This window comes from Amphimedon queenslandica, unplaced genomic scaffold (genome assembly GCF_000090795.2).
Source record: "Amphimedon queenslandica unplaced genomic scaffold, v1.1 AMPQUscaffold_13518, whole genome shotgun sequence".
In the NCBI taxonomy this organism is placed as follows: Eukaryota; Metazoa; Porifera; class Demospongiae; order Haplosclerida; family Niphatidae; genus Amphimedon; species Amphimedon queenslandica.
In genome coordinates, this window is record NW_003546246.1 from 240,726 (window position 1) to 258,170 (window position 17,445).

Consider the following 17,445-nt stretch of genomic DNA (forward strand, 5'->3'; position numbering starts at 1 on the left):
CTTAGAATGGAAAACAAATATTGTATAATGAAGCTATCAACCATGCTTCTTTGCATAAATCTAAAATTCTTATAAAAATTTTATGTACTATGAAAAGTATCAATATGGGACAAAAATTAAGCGAACAGCAATAAAAACCTACATGTAAGAAATACCTTAAGCTTATACATAATTGCCACATGATATTTCTGTTAAAATTTATTTCATTATGAACAGAGACAAACCAAAACATATGAAACTAATTTTATTAGAGGTAGCAAAAACAAGGAAGTCATCTGCACATTGCACAATAAAAAGTAATTATTGCATAAGTGGATGGATGCATCATCAGTTTATTTGGCTAAATTAGAGAGATCTTTTATGTTAATATCACCCAGTGCTTCATGCAGATTGCAGGCCAAAAATATTTTTCTCTGAGAAAGAGATGAAAAGATGTCATGACTCTTAAGAGAATCATCATTCTGTGGATAAATTCTTTCCAGTAGAGACCCATCATTAGCTACACAGTAAACATCAATATACTGTTCAAATGCTAGCTGTAGATATGAAACCATAAGGTAGGTGTTTGGTGCCACTGGAACATATGGAATACCTTCAGCTGAAGTATGAAAAATTTTAATAGTAGCTTGAGCTTTTAGACTGTTATGTGTCTCAAAGGTGCAAATTATGTTCATGATCAGAACTGCATTGTTCATTTGAGAAATTACTTCATTAACAATTGAAGAAGTTAACGTTTTATTATAAGCCATCTCAATCAAACTCTCGTCATCACCTTTCTTTGTTTCTTTTGCATTTTCTGATGTATTTCCATCTCCCAAAGCACCTTTGTCCTGGTTAAAATCTTGACTCGCAGTGGTACTGTCAGAATTTTCTTCAGAATCTGGAGGTTTTATGTCCTTCATCATCGTCAGATCATCAAAGACCTTATGATAGAAATTAAGGCAGTCTTGAGAGCAAAATTTAAACACGATATCATTTATAAGTTTAACTATTGAGCCAAATATGTGTGGTTTACGACAAATCTCACAAGAAAGAGAACAGTACCAACATCCTAGCCCAGGAACACATTTTCTATCAACACAAATCCTATAAAAAATTCCAAAAGCTTATTACAATTCATGTAGAATATATACCATGGATAACAATTAACCACACAATACAATACATTACAGTAGTGTTGCTCTCTCTCTCTAATGTGATTAATGTTATGTAATAACAGTTTGCATTCTTGCTCAAAAAATGTACATTTAGCTACCAGCTGGGTTTATTCATGTACCATAGGCTCAAAGCTTAATGGGCCTGTATAAACAATTCATTTTGTGTTTTAATTGTGCAATCTACCAGTAGATGTCCAAGGCATTGTTATAAACAAACTAAATGCATACAATACCCCTAGTAAATAAGAGATGGGACTCATTCATTCAATAGAAACTCTCATGTACTTGCATTCCTCTACTTACCCAGCTTGATGACAGAGCAGCAAAGAATTATAATCAAGCAATCCAATGTCGTGTAAAGTCAATGGAATTAGCTGAGCAGCCAATCCTATAAGGTCATCATTTTCTTGAACTAAAAGCTCCATTCCTTTATGACTCTCATTCTCCAACCTTCCAGTAAAACTAAAGTCCTCTGAAGATACATAGTACCCCAAACTGATAAGCATGTTTGGCTTGTATGAGTGTATAATAGAATAAGGACGATTTTTATCATTAAGAGCTAAAATGACTGTTCTTCCACTACAGGTCGTTTCACCATGCTGTGTGCAATGAAGTAATACACTATGATTTGGAGGTAATTGTAGTAGATTGCGATTACGATCAATATAATGCTTGATTGGAAGAAGATTAATATTGTATTCCACAGTGCTATTTATTTGTAACGGAAGCACAGAGCTGGGAGATGGCATGTGAGGATCCATACAAGAAATTTTCAGCATAGAATTGAGCTCACTAACTTTAGGATCAGACTCAAGGAGATCAACAAGAATACGTGGCACTCTCTCTTTGTATGTTTGAAGGATTGCTGGAGGTAGTACACTCATTCTGACATCATTAGGTGGTATATGTAGGGTACCGCCTTTTGGACTAATAACAAAGTCTTGATGCTCTGGCTTTATGACTTCTTTTTCCACAAGAACAACTATATTGAAGATACCTTGCTTGTTAAGCATAAAGTGTGCTCTCCGCTGATTTCTCCCTTGCCTTTCATAGAGTGACATGTAACTAACCCGTGAAAAATCACTTCCATCAATATATAATGGCTCATCAAGTATGTTGGAGCTTTCTTGTATCATCTTTGCAAAATCATTGGGGTCAAGACATTTTTTAGAAATACATTTGACTGCACCTTTTTCCTTGCCATCAGAAACACCAGCTAAAATAGAAAAAGGCTCAGCCTCTTCTTTACCGCTTTCCTCCTCATCCACAGCAACACTTGTTGGAGTAAAAAACATCAATACAGTTGGGTAATCAACTTCAACTTCATCAGACTTTGCAAGAAGAATGGAACGAATAGCTTCAAACACTTTATAAGCAACTTCAGAGTTACTATAGCTGTTGAAATTTTTTAGAAGGCAAAAACATCGAAAGATCAGTGCGAGACAAAAACGATAAAGCCAATTACCTTCATAGGAAATCACATGCTCTTCTGCCGGTAACAGTGAGTTAAGTTGAGGATAAATGACACGAATAATATTTATAGAAAATAAATTTTCGTCAACGCTTAGAATCTCATTGTCACAAGTATGGCAGAACATGTAATAAATGAGCTGAGAGACTTCTTTCTTTTGAGGTTCTCTATGTAGGCTGGCACGATCTTTGAAAAACTTCTTGTCACTCCCACGGATTGCAATGATATGAGATTTGGCCCAAAAGTGACCTCTGGCTAGTCCATCAGGCTTGTGACAAAGGAGACAATTGAAGAAAGTGTTTCCCTTCTTGCTACGTATTCCAGACTGTTCATTCAAATCGCGAACAATATCAATGAGCATATTATCCAACATTTTCCTAATTTCTCGATTGCCAAGATCACACTTAATGAGAGCTGGTACAATCTTTCTTGCTTCACCATACAATAGCTGACGTTCACGTTTAAGCTCATATGTACGAAATTCCTTCTCTTTCTGCTGAAGTAGGATCTGTTCTCTGCAGTACAGTTCATAACGTGCTTTCATTTCAAGAAGAGAGCAGTCATTAGCTTGACTAGCTAGTAGAACAACAAGCTCATAATGCTTGTACTGGAAACATTGACCTGCCATTCTCTGAATACTGGAAACTATACAAAAAACAATAATAAAATGACAGCTATTGGTAACATCAAAGTACATGTATCTATATTGGTAGGGCCTAACTAACTTTCAAATTGTATAGTACACAAGTACATTTTAATGTGTAATTGCATGTACAGCAGTTAAAGTATTGATAATACCTAAAAAGCTACATACTGTATGAGATATTACAAATTATGAGAAACAAAAACATTCAAATTCAATTGGCACATACTATTAGTAATATCATTGCATTACTAAGCAGGATTCACCCCAGCCAAAATGGCTGTCACAGTTTTACAGCCTTGCTATACCAAGAAAACAAATTCCAGTGCTCACCAATATTCTTAGAGCACCTTATCTTGACCAGAGGACTCAATTGCCATCACTAGTGTGGCCCTAAATCTTGTCTATGAGGAAACAGCAAAATGGCCATTTTGGTCAGCCACCCTTTTCATCATCATCATCATCATTAAGTCTTTAAAAAGTTAACAAGGTGTATCAAAATTTTAGCTGGTGCTACAAGACTAATACTTACACTATTCTACTACAATGCGCTATTGGCAGATTTCTGTCCCTTCATATCATTGTCCAAGAAAGGAAGAAGTGAATTATGACTGCCGTATCAGTCCGACTTACCTCGTGTCACAATTTTGTTAGTTGAAAAAAGAATGTGCTCCAAAACTTGGGTGTATAGTCACACGTGCACAGCTATTTTATAATAAACTCATTAAGATAAGCAGGAACAAGGATTTGGAAATTATCTTAATTATGTGGGAGTTTTGCACTATTCATAGACTATAGATGTACATGTACATGTATTTCATCAAAATGGGCAGAAGAAAATTCTTAATTCTTATTACATTTTCTCATACATAATACCATAAATCAGGAAATTTGTGCGGTAAAAAATTTTGTGTTTTAAAATTGTGCTGTGATTTAATTTTTACTACATGTAAATAAGACTGTGTCATGTATTATTGAGTGTGGCATGTGATTATATAGGTGATCTAATTTTTGAGAAATTCTAATCTAGTAAAATTAAAATTACAGTAAAAATTTTCAGATAGACGATATACCATGTACATGTACAGCAGAGATCAGGGCCAAGTTAACTTTGATACACAATTTCATACCGTAACATACCCGTATGTATTAAGTATGTACGTACCATAGCACTTACTGTATATGTAATATTTGAACATTAGCGTTAGTGCCATTTGTACTGTATAATGCTATGCTCATGTAGCGTATCATGTTATAATGTTACTGTATAAACATCTCGTACTAAGTACAGTGTATACATAAAAATCTGAACTACAAACCATACTAGTAGTAACAGTACCGTTTTGTAAGCGTTTAAATAACATAAGTGTATTAACTTGGCCCTGAGTTCTGCTGTATGTCGAGTCATCGACTTATAATGTTGTGTAGAATGTTTGAGGTGATTCCAATCACAATTGAATTTTTAACGTTACTCAAAAATTTGGCCAAAGACCATAGACTACATACGTGTACATGAACATGTACTGTATATAAAAGCCCATGGTATTTCATTAAAAAGGCTAGGAAAGAACGCTCAATTTAATATATGCATGTTATGAATCAAGTTTGAGCTAATTCTAATCAAATTTTAATTTTACATGTATTTGGCTATATATAAGTTTTAATGTTTGACAAAGGGAGCAAATTTTAATTGAAATTAAAGGTTCAATTACAAGCCTGAACAGAATGTACATTGTAATTGGAATTTTATCAAAATTGCATTGTCATAGTGCATTGACTATTGACTCAATACAAGTGCCGGGAAAATGCTCTCAATCTACCTCAATAACATTACAAGATCATATGCACATGCAATGCACATGTAGATGGAAGTGCGACAATCACAATTTCCCAGTATACACATGTACATGTACATGTAGTTCAACTCATGAGGTGTGCTATTTAGCTTGTTCAGTAGAGTTTTGTAGAAAACCCCTGATCCATGATATTTTGTCAAAAATGGCTAGGAGAGAATTCTCCATTTACAATGTACATGTACTGATGAACAACCTTGTTGGGAATATTTAGATGATTAAAACTGCCTGCCCTATTTATAGAACAGTTTTCTGCATAAGTGTATTGTACTTTCCCTTCAGGCGAGATATTCCTCTTAATCTGAGATAGCTTCAGTGACCTTTGTTCAGTACCACCACATAACGCAAAATTTTTGCCATTCAAAAAAAACAGCATTAAGTAGTCCTTCAGGATGTGATGGATCTACATGTAGCACTTTAGATGCCCACAGCTTTTCCTCATCTTCCCTAGTTAAGCCTCAGTTGCAGAACTCTCACTCCCTACGCCATCATCACGACGCTCTCGGAAATAACTGTCACAAGTCTGGAATAGCTTTTTAAAGTCTGGGTCTTCATGATTGAATATATTAAGCACACACTCTTTATTCTCTTTCATATAGCGATATAATCCACATGGCAACAAATACAATGTCTTAGGAGGATAGCTGGTACCGTCTTTCTTTCTCGTGTGTAAAATATACACATGTAGCTCTGTAGCCATAAAAAAAGTTCAGGGAACTGTCACTCAATAATACATAGTCAGGGCATAGCTCATCAGGATGACGATGGTTATAAGAGGTTTTTCAATCAATAAAATTCGATACAGCCCACTTTGTGTTGATGGCAGTATTTTTAGGTACAAAACTAGCTTGATATGTCTGTAAGGACTTCTTTAGGCACACAAATATCTCTCCATCCAGTGTTTCATCCTCTAATGCCACTTCCATCTCTTCCTCTTGTTCTGGCACTGTTTCCCTCTCTTCTTCGGGCACTATTTCCACCTCTTCATTATCTAAAATCTTACTTCTTTTCAATCTCTTGCTCACAGGCTCATAATCAGTAGCTTCAGCCATATTATTCAACGTCTAGCAGGTGGTAAAGGTGCACATGCGCATGCCCCCAGAGCCTTTGATGTGTGTCATCCTGACATAAGCAACTTATAACATGGCTAGTTCACGATTTACAATGTATCTAATTTACAGTCACCTCCCCCTTGGGCCACGTGCCCTCTGGATCAGTGACTGTAAATTAGATACATCACTCGTAGCCATGTTATAAGTATTACTAGAAATATGATTTAAGTAACATTATTACTTTATTTCTTTTCATTGTACACGTACATGTATCAAAATTTTTTTGGCATATAATTAACTTACAATAGAAATTTTGATCACAATTTTTTTAGTATTCAGAGGACAGTTTCTACACATGTATAAGAAACATACTCAATAAATAATATTTTTTGCTATTTTGCAAATGCATGTAATTGTTACAATTTGTGAAATTAAATTCAGTAAAAACTATATCTAAATGAATAAATTAAACTCATTATTTCCAAACACCAATATAAATCAAAATGAATGCAACTACATGTACATGTATGACAATGTAGAGTGAAATATACAAAAGGTATGCCACAGTCCTTTATGAAGCAGCAATGATTAAAGGAAAAGTCATATGTACATGTAATAAAAAATGATTTGGAAAATCACTAACCCTCTCGTAACAAAAATCCCCTCTGGTTTGACCAAAAGTTACATGTACAAGTACGTGTATTACATGTATCTTTAAAAATGTATAACATTATATACTGTTACACCTGTACATTTGTGGGAGAACACTAAGACAACACTAAGATACACGTATGTGTACTAAAAATGGAATGTAGAGATAGCATAGGTCAATACAGTAATAACATGTACATATACATGTACATGTACATGTATATAGCAATACATGTACATGTACATGTATATAGCAATACATGTATGCATAAAAGATCAGAGTAGCCTACACATGTAACTTTTATTAATATATGTATTTGTTTTACCTGGTTTCTCCTGTAGAAGATGAAGTAGAGCATCACGGAGTTCTTTTAAATCATCTGAAGACTGACAGTCTACGTCCTTGAGCCACGGTACGAGATGAGGCAGAGACTCCAATAGCATTGATCTATAATCAATTTCTTCCTTCTTTTTTTCAGGATTAGGTTTGACCCCTTTAGCTTTACCAGCTTTGAGTGGGGGAATCGAGAATGGTGATAAAATGCCTAACAGTAGATTGAAGGAGCCAATTATGCTATCCTTCTTTTGATCCTTCCCTTGCAACAAGTGTGACATTACCTCAACAAGTTTGGAGTGACAAATAATGGCTTTCCTATTCTTTTCATTGACACTAAGCTGTTCTAGCATATGAAGTATCTCCATTGGTTCAAGGCTTATACTAGAAGCAGAGAGCGGAGTTGGGCTAAATGACTGAAGAAGCAAATCCATGAGTTCACTGATGTGACTACAGCAATCAATAGCTTGAGGGTCAGACTTGTGTAGATACCACGAAAAATTGTTACGAATGAACTTCGTGCAAGAGCTAATTAGAAGATCAGAGTTACCAAAGTATGGTTCTAGAATTGACAGGATAGGTGTGTTGGGGTGGAAGCACATGTAGAGATCCATGTTGTTTTGAATGCAGTTTGAAATGGTCAAGGCAGCAGCAAAAATATACTATATGAGAAAATAAAAGAGACAAATGCAGTATGTATAAGCACCTGAAACTTACTAATGCATGTACATGTACATACTACCGTAGGTCAGGTTATATTCGTGGCTGCTAATATTCACGGCTGCTAATATTCACAGTGATGAAAACTAATAAAGAAGTTCAATTAAATACCATGGAAACAAATTGATTGTTGCTATGACAATTGACCACGTGTTTATACAATTACAGTGTTCAGCAGCTAATTAGCTACTTGAGTAGAGCCAACCAGAATCCAGTTCTGTATCTGTTATCTTCTTGTATAGATGGACCGCTACCTTTGAGTTCTTCGCTACAAAATCACTGCTGGTTGGTCGGTCATGATTATAAACCACACCCAAGTTACTAAACACTAACTAGAATGGGTGGAGAGTCAAAAGACATGGCGAGGCAGAGCGAGTAGAGTATTTCTGAAAAGAACTGGCTAAAACAGCTTCAAAGAGTCCAAGGATTAGTAACAGCAAGAAGAATAACAACTCAAGAACACTGCAATCGGGTGCTGTGCTTCAATAACGCGCCGTTTTCAATTAAAATAGCATCTAGTTGCTATGGCAAATGCTAGCTGCGGGAAAAAATTGCGAATATTAGCAGCCACGAATATAACCCAACCTACGGTATACAATAACATCAGTACATACATGTACTTGTAATATATAGACATACACTGTACATGTACAGTGTATATGGTCAATTAAATGTACATTAAAATCTATACTACTACAATAAATTGTGAGTGAGGGTATTTTTCACATAGTAATAATACTAAATTTGGAACTATGAATAATGATGCACTTATCAACAATGGGATACATGTACATTGTAAATAGGCAGCATATGACATCTAAATTTCCAGTCCGTTACCCAATTTATCGCATTACAGTATAGATCTACATTTTTGTTGGTCAAAGTTTCAAATTTGTGAAAAAACTTCTCGCGAAAAATTTTTTGCCCCACTTGAATAGTATGTGGAATTATAACAAAATGACAAAAAATTTTAAAATTAAGATTTTGACAAAATTTTAGACTGACAAAAATTTAGAGCTACACAATACTGGAATATTGCTATCAATATTACTTCCGTTAACTAGAATAATATTACTATTACACTGTATGTGACATGTAAATCATTAATTTTATTATGGTAGCTTCAAATTAATTTTTACATTCAATTTTGATCAAATTCAGCTTAAAATCGATACATAATAATCCATCAAAAATTTAATAAATCTCTCATAGCCATGTAATTCGAAAAAATACAAAAAATTTGATTGGAATCCATTCAAACTGGATACTTGATGTATAACATATGAACAGTTACATGTACATGTACATGTATCTTAGGCTGGGTTTAGATTGCACATTGAATAGATTATGAAATAGATAAAGTTGCACATGCACATCAAGCCTTATCAATCTAATCATAATAAAAATGTATTTCTTTTGACTGCAATTTAATTTCAAACTTATAATTCACAATCAAAAAATGTTTTCATCAAAAACCTCCCCACAATATCAGAAAATGTAATAAACATTAGAATTCTCTCCTAGCCATTTTTGATTAAATACCATGAGCTACATAGTTCATACATAGCATTTGGTCAAATTTTTAAGCTTTCCATAATAAAGGCATATCATGTAATCATAAACATCATAAAAAATTTATAATACTGTTTGTCTTACAAGACAGAAAATAAGGCTAGCTTTAGTACATCACACAATAATAGGATGCCCATAGTAAATTAACAAAAAGACAATAATGAAAGCATAATGCATACCTTTTTCATTATTCTGTCAACATTAAGAAGACATTGAAGTAATTGCAATTACTGAAAGAGAAGATAAACAACACCCACCAGTATCAAACTCTCCTGTACCCTTTGATCACATGACCACTCCATAAAAAGTGTTTCCAATGCCATAATGACTTTAAGGAAGTTCTGAGAAGCAACTTTATTTTTTAGCTTAAGTTCTGTAAAAGAGACACTAATAATGTAAAATAAAAAACATGTTTAAATGGGAAATGCAAAATTTAATATACTGTACATGTACATGTACATAGGGCTTATCATTAATTATAATGTACAGCTGTAAAACCTTGTCACACATGAGTGAAATAATTATGTGGCCATGCATTTTTGATTCTAGAGTCTGGGTAAATGAACATGTAATACATGTCATACCGTAGGGTGCCTTTTTTTCGAGGGCTATAAATTTCGTGGATTTTTATTTCGCGGATTTAATTTTCGCAAATTTATGCTGTCTGCCATCTTGTACCGTATTAATTTGATTTTCGCGAAAGTAATTTTCGCGAATCTTTAAAAAATCGCGAAATCCGCGAAATTTATAGCCCTCGAAAAAAAGGCGCCCTACAGTATTTCTCTATGATTTTGTTTTGTTTTTTTCTGCAAAATTTTATCCATCTTGTTTTTCTTTAGAAATTATCGTTAAATTTTGTATACATTAGTCCAGACACATTATAAATGACACCGTCTCAGAAATAAATGTCCCTTTTGTTACCAAGGCTTTGTTTACATACATATACATGTACATGTCTTTCAGGTGTTCTGGTACCCTCACAGTCAGCCTTACCCCTACTTTGTTTTGTAACCACCTGACCGCCCGGGGCTAGGCTATTCAGTGCATGGGTGCTGAATGAGAAATGTTAGTTACAGCGGCTTTCCATGGGGTGTGTCTATTGCTACAATTATTATGCTTCAGCATTTACCACCCAGCTTGTCCTACTTAGCTTACCATCTATAAATCTTTGTAAAATCCCAACCTTCATTTTCTCGAGCAGATCAACAGATTTTGAGATGGTAGCAGCCATTTCACTTATAAACACTGGGGGAGCACGTTGCACATAGGCAGATAAAGGTATAAATATATGGACCGACTCTGTGTGAACTGTCTCGATCTCACTGCTATGTAAAAGCAAATCATCGTTGGAATATCTTGTCGCTACATCATCTAGAACTTTGAGGACTTCCTTTATACTTTGAAAGTCGATCTTTGCCATAATGGCCCTCAATTTCAAAACTATTCATGAATATTGATTAGACTCCTCCTAGCTGATTAGTAATTTAAGATGGCGTCCAGTCGAGGATCGTATTATTTTAAGAAACTAGAGGAGCAACTCACCTGTTCGGTCTGCTTAGAGCTTTATACTAATCCCAGAATTTTACCATGTCATCATTCTTTCTGTCTCAAATGTCTAGAGGGCGTCCCTTTATGCCCTAAACCTGAAAATAACTATTATCTACACTGCCCGATTTGTCGTTGTATAACAGAAATACCAGGAACCGTTGGAGTCTCTGACCTACCTTTAGCTTTCGAGCTCAATAATTTTCGAGATATTTATGATAAAATGAAGCTAAGTGAGCATAGCTCTCAATCAAAATCATCTCAGGTAGCATCTACCGTCAGTGCTTCAGGCCATGACTCTACCGTGACCACAACTGTTGTGCCGTGCCACCACAGCGATAAGAAACAAATTTTCTGTGAAACATGTAATACCCTTATTTGCATAAATTGTACTAGTGAGAGTCATAAAAGTCACAGTTGGAATTCTCTTGAGGAAAGCTATCGCAGGTTTGTCTTTATTCCTTTAAGTGATCATGCCTTTTTCATTCTTGTTATCATATTTATTATTATTTGGTATTGTTTGTTTAGGCATGCATGTACAGAACCTTAAATTGCATTCAAACAATGTTCAGATGTTTGTCCGCTGAACATTGCTTAGATTGTTTTACCATTAGACAAGGTTTCCCACAGGATTTTAGCATAATTTGGCTAATTTAAAGCTTCTGTACTGTTACAGCCTGTACAGGGTACATGTGTTTTTTGACAAAATTAAAGGGAAAGAGTTTCTGATTCCTATAACTTTTCTGATACATGATCATGTTTGGATTTTTATATAAAAAATTTAAAATTTGCTCAAAAATAGGGACAGCAACCAAAAATGGCTAGGAGAGAATTTCTCCATTTTGACAATTTTCTGTGATACATGTATATACATGTACATGTTTTATGTTGTATAGAAAATTTCAAATTATTCTGATTAATATTAGATTTTTATGAATGTTTACATTTGCTCCAAATGTCATGTACTGCATGTATTGTAGTTTTTGTTAGCTCATGGAGCATGCTCTTTAGCTCACTTATTCTTTGTATGAAGGAAACCCTGTGGTAGGGCATGATTATTTGATTCTAAATTGCTTTTAATAATAAATTAAATTAATTTTATGTCATTATTTTAAAATTGTGTTGGTCAGAAAACGTGGTAGAGCAACACAGAATTTGAGTGGGTATTGAGTGAAATGGTTGGAAAATTTCTGATGTCTAACTGTTATTTCAGGCTCTGAATTTTTAATACTTTACAATATGTGTTTCTGCATGTACCCTTTTAATGTATGTACCAGTGTTGTATTAGTTAACTATAACTATAACTAAATCTATTTTAGTACAGCAAAATTGTAATTTAGTTAACTAAACTATAATTCTTCCATTTGATGTCAAAATAACTAGAATCATAACTAAAATGACTTGTCAAAACTATAACTAAAATAGAATTAACAGTTTCGTACTAGTACTAGCCACACCTACTTGTTAATTGAAATCTACTTTGATTTGACCAAAATTGACCCTGTTGAGAGGGTACTTTTGTTAGTGGGGCGTGTTTGTTAATGGTATTATTTGAAATTGTTATGAGTCAATGACTTTTTTGCTTCGTATTGTTTGGTTTGTTATAACTAAAACTAAAACTATAACTAAAAGAAAATGGTATCACATGATCATAACTAAAATAAATAGGCTGAGGCTTTACTATAACTAGAACTGGAACTAAATATACTTTGTTCTAAAGTACCATAACTAAAACTAAAATGTAAATCATGAACTAAAACAACACTGGTATGTACACATGTATAAGCTTAATGCCTGAAAGAAAAGATTGTTAAAATGTGAGCGGTAGACTGCATTCTACCAGTTTTTGGTGTTGCTGATGAAGTGCATCTATGTAATGCATAATGTTTCTAACAATTGAGTTTATTAGTAATTAAGATTGTTGTTAACGTGAACTACATGTAAGTATGTATCGGTAGTTACTTTAACAAAATGGTAGTTTCAATGGACCTTGAATGGGACTATGTTTTGAGCAACAAATTATGTATGTTTATAAAGGCTTAGAAGATATGATACAGTTTTATTTATAAATGTCAGACAGTGAATAACCTTTTTAAAAACCTTGTTAAAAAGTCAGTATTATGAAAATGACTAAAATTTGTATGTACATGCAAACTATTGTGTCTTTAAAGCTATTGTCTTTTTAAGGTAGTCCCACTAAGTACATGTAATATAACATGTTCCTGTTCTCACTTTTATATACATTTAGTATGCAAACACATGTATAAACTGTGTTGAGGACTTAAGGTACATGTACATCAAATAATGCGTTATGACTATAATTAGTAACGCGGTAGCGTTACTAAGTAGGATTCACCCCCAAACAAAATGGCTGCCACGACTTTTGCAGCCTTGCTATACCGGGAAAACGAGCTCCTATGCTTACCAGACTTCTTAGAGGACCTCATCTTGACCAGAGGACTCCATTGGTACTACTAGCGTGGCTCTAGACCTTGTCTAAGAGAAAATCCAAAAATCGGCGAACCGGCCGTTTTGTTCAGCCACCTTTTTCATCTTCATCATCAAGTCAGAAGTCCTGTCAATCCAGTTGTCGGTGTGTATCTCAGTATTGGTTGGTGCTACAAGGATAATTCTTACACCAATCTACTCCAACAGTCTATGCGCAGGTCCATGTCCCATCAGATCATTCTTCAAGTGAGGAAAAAGTGATACTGCAGGCCCGTAGCCAGGGGGGGTTCGGGGGGTTCGGACGAACCCCCTGTTGTAGCTGCAAAAAAGTTTTAGATTAGCTCCTGTCATGAAGAACAGCACTGCAAAAGCAGGATTAGCATTTTGGCAACAGCGAGAAGCACAGATAGCCATTTTAGCTGAGTCAGCACATGGCTGAGATGCGCATGTGCGTAAATTAAGACCACGCCTACCAACCACGCCCATTTTTGTCAAAATTTTTGCTGCGCGCTTCGCGCGCAGCAATTTCCTAACCTCCTGTTTTAAGTTCCTGGCTACGGCCCTGTACTGTGACTGTAGTCTCGCGTAGCCAGCCCCTCCCTCAACGGGAGGGTCTGGTCGAATGAGTGTAGATCACTCGTTCTTCGTGACATTTATACACTTAATTAAATAAGTCCGTATACAATTGAAAATTACCGCATACTGCTTGAGACACGTGCATTGTCATGGCCAGTAAGTGCTACATCTGCTGTCAGTTATTGGAGGGGAAAAGTCAAAAAGCAAAGAAGTTGTTACTATTCGAAGAAGCTGCGAAGAAGTACCTGGGTGTTTTAAATGATTTGTCAGAAGATAAATTTGGTGGGCGAATACCTGTTGTTGATGACGAATGTCGAAAGTGTTACATCTGTAACAGTTGTTGTGGCAGTATAGACAGATTACTTAACTTGAAGATGAAAGTAGAAGAGGAGAAGAATAAGTTAATATCTAAATTGGAAACTCTCATAACTACAGAAGTGACTGAGCCACAACTCCAGGTGCCATATTTCGATTACTCATAGCATGTAGTTATACATATATTAATTCATATAGAATTATACATCCACACCTAGAACCTCTAGAAAGAGATCTAGTAGTTCAAGAGAGTTGTCATCATCAATAGTAAGTATCATTAATGTTGTCTAATAAACTTGTTCAAAATCCTTGCATGTTTAGCTCACTGTTCCTTATGAGACATACAAGAAGACATATACTTTGAGTCCATTCACAGAGGAAAACATAAAGCGGATGGCAAGAAAAAGTTACAGATCTTTGTCAACGTCTCTTCTAGATTCTGATCGTACTGGGGACATATTTTTGCTTCAATTATTGGATCAAATGAAAAAGGAAATGAAGCACATTTGTTCCACTACACACAATTCAGTTCTCAGAGATAGCAATGAAGCTGTTCGGCATTTTTCTTGGGATGTGCTATCAGATGAATTGTGGAATAACGCACCAACACTGATAACTGTTCTTTCTGAGCTAGCATTAGGAGATCAGCAGTTGTCTTGCACAATTGCATCCATGCTACTTAAAAAAAGACTTCCAAAAATGGGTCTTTTGCAAAGAGCTGTATCATTACTTTTGTATGGCAATGGCACTAATACTAAGGTATATAGTTTGTTACAAATTCTTATGACAACATGCCGCCAAATAGGTTTACAACTGCTTACAGCCTTTAATGATTTGTCTCTCTCATGATGGTACTATAAAGTTGTTGGAAAGGCTGTCAAAGGGATTTGATGAAAAGGTATTGCTATGGTCTACTAGTTTGTTACCAAACTTGGAGGTATGCCGTGTATATTATGTTTTAAATTATTATAAGTATTACATTTAAAAACTGATAGAATGAAGCATCAACATCACCTGTACAAAGGTTTGCTAGCACAAATGAATATGATGAAGAGCCTGAAGACATTAGTAATGGACACGAGGACATATTCATAGAGACAGAAGATTTTTTGGGTAATAAGTATGTTTCACTTAAATTATTTATTATTTAGACAGTTGACAATGAAGTATCTGTACCAGATGATGACAGCAGTGAGAGTGAAATAGATGATTTTGCTGAACAATTGGAAGACACATGCAGTAGCAGAAGATCAGATGAGAATATGATTGTTCAGTGTTCTAGCTTGGAGCAGAGTGAAGTTGCAAATAGTAATTGGGAAGGTTTCAAGATAGTAGGTGATAATATCGACAAAAACATCCGTCCATCATATGAAAGATTAAATTCACACACTATTAGCCTGCACTACTTTCATTCATATGCTGCCCTTGATCGAATTGATCTTAGTGGAGTATCTGATGCCATGAAAGGTAGTCTTATCAATGTTTCCAAGCTGTTACCATCAAAAGATGATGTATCCGAAACAAAGAGTCATTTTTCTATTTTAATTTCAAGGTAGATACTAATTTACTTTCAATCATAATTATTTGAATTTTAAGGATACTTGTGCAAAGGATGACTGAATTCATTTCGGAGGCAGGGACTGTTGTGTGGCATATTCCTCATGAAAGGCAAGCTGAAATGTCTAAGAAGTCAACTGTGGTAAAGGATAGCTTACATCATTTAGTAAATTTTTATCTTCATTTAAACTAGGTACCCCTAGGAGTCATACTTCGTAATGAAAATAAAATTGACGAAATGAGTAAAATTCTGGATGAACTACACAAGTATGTTCCAGCAAAAGAAGTATCATCACAGAATACTTTACCTAATGGAGAATCAGAAGAAGTGACAGATGACAAATTGTACCAAATCTTGATAGGGGGAGATCAATTAACTGTAGCTAGAGCGAGATCAGCTATTGGAATTAGAAGAAATCACAACACTAACAAAGAAAAGCTACAGGGTCTCATACCAGTAGTGGAAGACTGGCATGCCAGGGTCACTTTGTTACAGGCATGGCATGCTCTGATGATGATTATATTATTTATAGTTGTTTACTATAGGTAATTTTCGTTCGATTAATGAAAGTGTCATCTGGACGTCAACGAGGGACACTAATGCAGTTAAAAAACTTACTACAAGCAACATCAGTTCCAAAAGATCCCAAGCAAAACGTCAAAGCTACAGAGGACTTTCTTTACAAGGTACTGGTTGGTTACATTGTTGCTGCTGCAAAAGAAGTCCTACGTACAATAAATGGACCTACTACAGTTCAAGAGGTTTCTCAAATAATTATTGACCGTTATGTTAGGTTATTGAGTGTACCAACTGGAATTGATGAATCTGATGCTATTGCTACATACACTTCTGAGTTAATCACGCTATTGCTTTTATGGGAAGACTTTCATGATGCCACAAGGGAAGGAGATGGGAAGAGGGTGATGATGCTATGGAAGTTTTTACTTATTGTCTTTAATGCTACCAACAGATATAATTACAGAATTGAAGCTGTTACCTTGCTTCTACAGTACAATTTCCTTTTTTCAGAAAGAAAAGCACAACAACTAGCTTATAGTAGATTTATTAATACACATGGTCGTATTGGATGTAATATATCATGTGACTTGCATCTTGAACATCTCAATAGAAGACTTAAAGCTATCTTACGTAACTTACAATCAAATATGCAAACTAAAATTATTTGTCGTGCTGCAAGATCTGTTGGTTTTGTCCAGGAAATCTGTTCTCAATTTGAAAATGAAACTTCAAACAAGACAATCTCTGACAAGCACCCAGTTCCATCAATTGCTAAAGATGTAAGTCTAATTGTTGATACATTGGAAGACAGCCCAGGAATATTGGTCAATACACCTAATAGAAGCGAATCATTATTTAAGATCAATAAAACTATTTTAGAGGATTTTGATATAGAAAACTTGACAGGTAGAATAATAAATGTTGCAAGAACTTACTTATAATTAATAATAATAACGGATATAAATAACAGTATTATTAATAGTGATTTCCTAAATTATTCTCACAAACGTATTACATGTGCAGTGCTACTT

At 34.9% G+C, this 17,445-nt stretch overlaps 2 protein-coding genes across 2 annotated transcripts in view; one reads left to right on the forward strand and one right to left on the reverse strand.

The window, feature by feature from the left end:
* Window positions 1–206: 206 nt before the first annotated feature.
* LOC109583407 (uncharacterized) lies at window positions 207–10,905 on the reverse strand. Its single transcript, XM_019998736.1, has 5 exons — window positions 10,609–10,905; window positions 9,633–9,826; window positions 7,154–7,823; window positions 1,461–3,273; window positions 207–1,086 (listed from the first exon to the last, which is right to left on the reverse strand). The coding sequence occupies exons 2-5, from the start codon at window positions 9,639–9,641 to the stop codon at window positions 333–335; spliced, it is 3,246 nt and encodes a 1,081-aa protein (XP_019854295.1). The 5' UTR covers window positions 9,642–9,826; window positions 10,609–10,905; the 3' UTR covers window positions 207–332.
* Window positions 10,906–10,942: 37 nt separating this feature from the next.
* The window catches only part of LOC100636184 (heat shock cognate 71 kDa protein-like), a 10,040-nt gene continuing 3,537 nt past the window's right edge, over window positions 10,943–17,445 (forward strand). The window contains exon 1 of the mRNA XM_019998415.1: window positions 10,943–11,445. Within this exon, the coding sequence (XP_019853974.1) occupies window positions 10,943–11,445 (503 nt within the window). The remainder of the gene's footprint in view (window positions 11,446–17,445) is intronic.